Here is a 7,745-nt window from a genome sequence, read left to right as displayed (position 1 = left end):
TGTGTGTGTGTGTGTGTGTGTGTGTGTGTGTGTGTGTGTGTGTGTGTGTGTGTGTGTGTGTGTGTGTGTGTGTGTGTGTGTGTGTGTGTGTGTGTGTGTGTGTGTGTGTGTGTGAAGGACGAGTTTTCAAAAATCGACACACTGCAGATGAACTTGATTTTGAAGGCTGTAAAAACAGGAGGGATGAGAGAAGGGGGGGAGGAGGGTTCTTCTTAAGAGGGGAAGTCATGTATGACAAGAGTTCACGGGTGAGGTTTCAGGGATGGGGGGGGGGGGGGTAGGGGGTGGGGCAGTGAGAAGGGGGATAAGTGTGTGCTTTTGAAGATGAAGCAGATGGATTAGTGTTATCTGAGCTCCTTGCTTCCTTTTCCCCTTCTCTCTTTCTCCAGGTAGAGGGGGTGGACGACTGCGAGGACTGAAGGAGTGACCGGCCAAGGTTCCGGAGCCGGGGGGGGCAGTTTTGGTGCGGCTGGGAGGGGGGGCGAGAGCCTGCTACAGGACGAGCATCTCAACCAGGAGAGGAGGAGGAGGAGGAGGGGTTGAAAAAGAGAGAAATAATCCAGTGGCGAGTGTCTGAGGGGAGCCTCTGAGTCGAAGGGGAGGGAGGTGGACACCCAGCATGCAGGCAGCATGGAACGGGTGAGGGAGCAGCGGCCTTTCTGCTCGCTGTCCAAGAGCCAGAGAGACAGGGAGCGGGACTGCGCCAGAGACCAGGACCGGGAGCGCCGCTACACCGCCTCCTCTTCCGACCGGGAGGAGGGAGCCTGCCGCGTGCCCACTCAGAAATCCTACAGCTCCAGCGAGACGCTCCAGGCCTTTGACCATGACCCCACGCGAATGCTGTTCGGAGGCAGAGTCAAGGAGATGGTCCACAAGGAAAGCGTGGAGTACAGCAGGCCAGGTCAGCCAGGGCAAATGGTTACTCCACTCACGTTTCTGTTTTTTTTGCCAGATGAATCTCCATGTTTAAGCTGAGTGGGATGGTTATTGACTGAGCAGTAGAGTTGTGTTTAACTCTGAGGCGTATTATTGTCAGAGTATTAGTTTGATGACCTGTCGATTTTAAACAAAAAATTTCAGATTTCTAGAAATATCCTATCCAAAATGCTAAGAGGAAACATTGGGCTACAAATCTGTGGTTGTACGACTTTAGCACGACAAACACAAAAACCTGACAAACGTCATCAGTGAACACAAATAGATCTGAGGACTTTCTTGTCTGTGTTTGCAGAATCCTTAGTTTTATCTCCTCCTTAATCTGCGGGGGGGGTGGAAACAAAACAACGTTAGAAGAGTAACACAACAGTTGGACAGCGGTAAACACAATTAAATTATGTCAAACAAAGGCACAGCTTTGTTTCATTTCCCGCAAACGTCCGGGGGAAAACTCCCGTTGGGTTTGATCCAGTTGGGTGGACTTGGGCCATAAAGCACAGACCCTGCTGGACGCTGGTAGAACAATAGAAGGAGAAGCTCGGTAAATAACTCGCTGCTTAAATTGGCTGCAGGAAAGTGCTCTGATTTCTGTAATTAAAAAGTTTGAGCAGTTTGTTCTGTTTTATGGCACTCCTCTGGCTCATAAGATTGCAATTAGAAAATCTATCCATTACTCCCTTACATTTTCTTGCTGCTAATTGGTGCCCATTTTAGAATTAATGGGATTATGATGACGTTGTTGGAAGAATGCAGCTTTCCTCTTTATTTCCTCTTTCAAATTTAAATCGTAACGATGGTTTCTTACATCATCACAGTAGATGTCAGTTTTTAATGTGATCCATGTGGGAGTGGAACAAGAGTGTCTCTGTGTGGATTGATGAAGGTGTTATATCCGTGTGTGGGTGTGTTTGTGTGTTGGTATGTTTGTGTGTGTGTGTGTGTGTGTGTGTGTGATATATGGAAAAACATCTACATCTGGTTATTTTAAATTTTATGGATTTTAGTGTAAACAGGTCTATTAACTGTAGCATTTAAACATTATTAGACATTTTTATTTATTTATTTTATTTCCAGATTTGGTCCGATGACTTTGAAAAGACACACACACACACACACACACACACACACACAAACACACAAACACGTATATTAATATATATATATATATATTTATTTATATCTTGCACATTTTTTTAATAAAATAAAATAATAAATAAAATAAAAAAATTACAAGGTTACAAAAGTATAAAATCTATTTAAATTAAACTAAATTAAAATAAATTAAGCTGGACATATTTTGTTCCATTGTATTTGTCCAGAGTTCACATGAGTGACCTTAAGATTTTAAAAGTATTGATCAATAACTATCTAGACGAAGGTAACTGCTAATATTCATATAATTTATAATAATAATACTTTGAACTATTGAATATATTGTATTAATAATATTTTATGATTTCCAATTTTGTTATAGTATTAAAATGTTAATAGATTTAAATACAAATATAAGAAGCCAATGTAATTTGAGTTGTACGTAGAATAGAATTGAATAAACTGACTTTATCGTCATTGTATTGTAAAAAATTCAGTAAATTCTGAGTGCTTCTCCTGGTTGGTGCATCAGAGTTAAATATAAGTAACCTTTAGTGCAGTGATGTACTCTTACAGTACACTCAGTTAAAAAGAACATTCCACACATCATATCATGCAGTTAATTAAGTTTATATGTCACATGCACTATAAAAGTCTGCTATTGATCTTAAAGTAGTATATGAGTATATGAATTCACTGAAACATTTTAATTCAGGGACTTTTTAATGAGGTTAATTCCGGATATTTTTGTTTATTGGCAGAACGCTTGTGTTCTTTCTCCAAAATAAAATAAATAAATGTTGTTTTTTTTGCGACAGTGTCTTTGAAGACATGGGAGGCCATTATTTCTGTGCCCAGTCAACACCAGAGCCTTAAGTAATGAGCCTGGACAATCAAAGAGAAAACAAAATTATGGTAATGATGTATTGGGAAACAGGGTTGGTTTCTAAAAACTATAAATTATAGACAGAGGACAATATTTTCTCTCCCATATTTCATGTGTTTGGTTGAAATGTCTCGTCAACCTGAGTGATGTTAAAAGGTTAGTTTGTTATTTAAAAGCTGCTCCGTGGTGTGAGTTAAAGAAAAAGCTTTTCTGGGTCTTGATGAGTGTTAAGCAGATTGGGAGGATGCTGTAATGGCTTTAATTTAACAACCCTCCTCCTCCTCTTCCCCCCCCCCACACACATCAGCTCATGGGTTAAGTGTTTTTTTTCTCCGCCCGGCTCCCGGCCATTAACCGCGTTGTTGCTTGGTTTGTTAACTTTACAACTCCTGTCATTCACAGGGCAGACATTCTCGCTGAGGCAACTCGGGATCTGTGAGCCATCAGCTCGCAGAGGCCTGGCGCTCTGCCCCGAGACGGGCCTCTCCCACCCGCTCAGCAGCTACTCCCGGGGACCCGTCGCCACAGAAAACCATGAACCTGTATCACCGGAACGTACCATGACTCTTTGGGGAACGGGGGCCAAGTCTGGGCAGAACTCGTGCCTCTCCAGCCGCTCTAACTCGGCGCTGACGCTCACTGACACGGAAATGGACAATAAATCGGACAATGAGATGGGTGAGTAGGGCACACGTTGTCTTTCAGTTGGAGCCTTGAAAAGCTTATCTGTTTGCGGCTCATGCTTTCATTGCTTTTCAAAGGGGGGGGGGGGAGAAATCACTATGTGGGGATAGAGCAGCAGTAGGCTGGATTATGGGTTGGCTGCTGGAGACGAGGCCCCCTGATTGGTGGAAGGAGAGTGTGAGCAGCGATTGGCTGGGCTGGTATCTGGAGAGGCGTTGTGCAGCTGCCTCTCTTTGAGATCAAAGGCGCGAGTCCTCGCCACATGAGCCGAAGAATCCGGCCTCGCGATTGAGCGGCCGCTGGTCACCTGGTCCGTCTCCGCAGGAAGCAGAGGAGTTTGATAAAGTTTCCCCCACGGGCTAGCGCATAGTCAAAGATAGCTCTGTGGGAGATTATGCCTGGAAATTCTTCGGTGGGTTGACTGGACAGGCACAATGGCTGATTAAATGGGTACAATGGTTTGAAGTGCAAATTTGATCGCGCTGGAAACCTGAGATGGAAGGATCGAGGGTTTTTCTGTTGAAAAGGGTAAATCTTTGTTCCCTCGAGCGGAGGCAACGAGCAGAGGACTTCTGTGAACCTGCTTTGTTGCTCTATGCTCCCTTGTTTATTTTACCACGACTCCCTGAAAGGCCAGTTTGCAGTTTGGTTAAAAAGTGATTCACACGTCTTCTACTTTGCTTTTAAAATGGTTTTCAGTGCAGCTTCTCCTTTATTTTAAATGTTTTTAATTAAATGCATCCTTTCAATCAGTTTTGGCCCTTCATGGATTTTGTTTTGTTCCCTCTCAGCTTGATATGTTTCAGTGTAAAGCTTTTAAAATCTCCTCTGTGACGTTGAGTGCCCCTGACATTGTGCATCACTCAACCCCACGTCCAGTCCTCGCTCGCCCTCATTCCACGTGCAGCTCTAATTATCCTAAAGGAAACTGATGATCTCAGAGTGGCAGGCAGTTAGAATAATTAGGGTTGATCACACTTTCCTGGCAAGCACATTAAGGACAGGCCGAAAAAGTTAAAAAAAAATGTCTTGTGTGTTCGTGTGCCATCAATTCTCATCCTGAAAACATTGGCTTCATTCTGACATTTGAGACAAGTCATTTTCTTAATGGCAGAATTCATCACAGGGAGCTCGTCTCTGGGCGGTGGCGGCTGAGGAGGAGGAGGAGGAGGAGGAGGAGGAGGAGGAGGAGGAGGAGGGGGGGCTGAGTACGTCTTTTACTTTTTAAAAAATGCCATCAGAATCCAAGGGCGTGTATTTGCTCCAGCGTCTGGCCTTTTGCCTTAGTCCGGTACACTGTATACATTTATGAGTCACTAAAAGCCGGAGCCTAACCACAGAGGTGCCGGTGAACATAACCCTCGCCTCCTTAGTGCCCCCGGCTCCAGGCACATTTGTTGGGGAACATGCCAGGCATGAAACCAAATCACCGGCCGCTGCCTCATTCTGCGAGACAATGCCGGGAGTCTGCTTTCAGTGGGTCACCTGTTCTCCAGCACACCCACACACACACACAGACACACACACAGACACATACACACACAGACACACACACCGTCTCTGCAGTTTGTCTTGGGCTCATATCCAGAAGCAGCTGCTGATTGGCCGTTGTTAATACAATGTAAACCAAAGAGAATTTCTCTTACGTCATTATAGAGGAAAATAAACAAGACCTGCTGGAACAGTTTCCATGCTTTTTAGTGTTTTATAAATAAACCCCCTAATGACTCATATGTTTACATCAGTGTGTCTCTGTTCTTTTAATGCACAACATTTGCACCGGCTGATGAAACTGCTCTGCTGCACAGAGAACAATGGCACTTTTAAAACATTCTAACCCCAGAATCCAAAAGCTTAAGTCCTTTTCATCATTTGGATTTCGAGCCGGAGCAAAGCCAAAACCTCGCCTCTGTTCCATCTTCATAGATCTCTGGCTTTTTTCTTTTCTTTTTTTTTTGTCAGGAGGCATTTGCACTTTTGACTTTCACTATTTAATGAAGCAGCAAAGAGAAATGGCCCATCCGAAGGTTTCCATCAACTGAATATGCATGCAGAAGCTGCGACAAGGGGCCGTTCAGCCCCACTTATTCATAAATGAACTCAATATTTCATTCTAATTCGCTCTGTTCTGCAGTGTTCGACACAGACAAGTACCAGAGCCTCATTGCATCGGCAGAGCGGCATCTGCCAGGGTTAACCTCCCTGATCCCTGGGAAAGAGGTCGGGGATCATGGCACCTTTTAAAAAAAAAAAAATTAATATCCACATTTTTACTTCTTTTGCGTCTAATAATTATATATATTTTAAAAAACAATCCCCAAATTCGATTACAGTGGCCTTTAATATATTATTTAATAGTATTATTATTATTTTTATTAGGGTTAGAGGATCACAGTAGATCCTAACAACATGAAGCTGTAAAAAAGTGGTAAAAAAGGGAAAGAAGAAATATACGTTGAGCAGCTAGCATTGATTTTGCACTTAAGGTAATCCCCTGCCACTGATAGAATCCCTTGAAAACAAAATTGATTGATTAAAGTGTCGGTTTTATTGGCTCCCTAGTTGTGAGAGCGTCCACGTGACCCTGAGCAGTCGCTGCGTGTCTCAATAGATGACGGCGTCCTGTGTGTGTTCACAGCATCGATTACATGAGCAGTGAAGTTTGCTGTAAAGATTAGAAAACAATACCCCTCTGTCCTCTTGTTAAAAATCACACAAATTGCCTGATTTCTAATATTTAAAAATATTATTCTTAGAAGCCACTCATCAGATCCCTTATAAATAAATATGTGCCGATATTAACAAATAAATAAAAAACACAATCCACGCTGGTTTTCCTCACGCGGGAGTAATTTACACTCATTGCCTTTACCTGACAGTGATAGCTTGCTTAACACAAACACAGCCACCCACGTGCACACACACACACACACACACACACACACACACGCTCACAGCACATATGTTCACTTAGCGTCTCGTGTTACATTAGCGCTGTGACATGCAGCAGCTGTAAAGTGTTGGAACTTGAAGTGTCACCTCGCAGTAAGTGGCACCCTGATAAAAAAAGAAATGTTTGCACTCAGCAGCCGAGGTGATATATAAAAATGAGCTTTAAACAGTTTTGCGACCGGGAAATGTCTTAACTTTGTCTCCACGACTGCTACAGGGGACTTTACACAGGAAAAAGACAATCAGGCACTTAAGACTAAAGAAATCTCAGCTGCGAGAGTTTTAACCAAATGTAAAAATACTTAAATCTGTATGCTGGCTGCCAGTGAGCCACAGGACGGACTTTAAAGTGTTTAAAACTCATTTTAAAATCTCTTAATGGAGCTGCTCCCAAAAACATCACAGACATGTCCAGTATGACCTTGAGACACCTCTGAGGTCACATGGGGGGGGTGGTCTGCTGGAGCTGCTCAGGGTGAACTCCAAACAGGGAGGAGCGGCTTTATTTCACATTTCAATTTTTAGTCCATATAACTGGCCATTTTTACAAGGTCATATACCATTTATTATATTTTTATTTTATTATTCTACATTGTTCCATTTTTTAATTGCTAGATTCTAAAACTGAATTATCCTTTTTTATTTCTTTCAACCCTTTTAATTGTTTCACCTCTTGTGTTACACTCTTTTTTAAACCTTGACTTTGCTTGACTTTTTTTTTTAACTTTCAGATTTTAAATAGTTTTCTTTGAATTTTATCTCTGTTTTGCTTTTTAATGTCCCTGTGCAGATCACCTCTGTGCATGAAAGGGGCTTTAGAAAATAAAATTGCCTTGCTTTGCCTTTTTTCAGCTGCTGGAGATTAGTACAGAGAATCCAATAGGTACATATATAATTCAGTATATTTTTTTAATTTTTAAGGGGCTTGATGCTGCACAAACAGAAAATGTAAACCCCATGGGAACTTTGCATCTTTATAAATTACTGCACAGAATGGAGAGGATGCAAATGGTTGTTTTAAAGTTTTAAAAGGAGATTTCTTTGTGGGCTGTGGAGCTTTCCTCTATAATGTTGTCATTCCCGACCTTTTGTTAAGTGCCTTGAACTGATGTGTTGATTTAAATTGATAAAAGTAACGTTTTAATGTATTTTGATATTGCGATTGAAAGAAATGCTCATCTAGAAGAAAAACTGC

At 42.2% G+C, this 7,745-nt stretch overlaps 1 protein-coding gene across 1 annotated transcript in view; it reads left to right on the top strand.

Moving 5' to 3' along the window:
* Positions 1 to 630: 630 nt before the first annotated feature.
* si:dkey-237h12.3 (teneurin-3) overlaps positions 631 to 7,745 on the top strand; it is a 105,783-nt gene continuing 98,668 nt past the window's right edge. Inside the window, 2 exon segments of the mRNA XM_053428378.1 lie at positions 631 to 901; positions 3,317 to 3,592. Coding sequence (XP_053284353.1) covers positions 631 to 901; positions 3,317 to 3,592 — 547 coding nt within the window.

This window comes from Pleuronectes platessa, chromosome 8 (genome assembly GCF_947347685.1).
Source record: "Pleuronectes platessa chromosome 8, fPlePla1.1, whole genome shotgun sequence".
Taxonomy (NCBI): domain Eukaryota; kingdom Metazoa; phylum Chordata; class Actinopteri; order Pleuronectiformes; family Pleuronectidae; genus Pleuronectes; species Pleuronectes platessa.
This window is presented reverse-complemented; position numbering and strand designations above follow the sequence as displayed.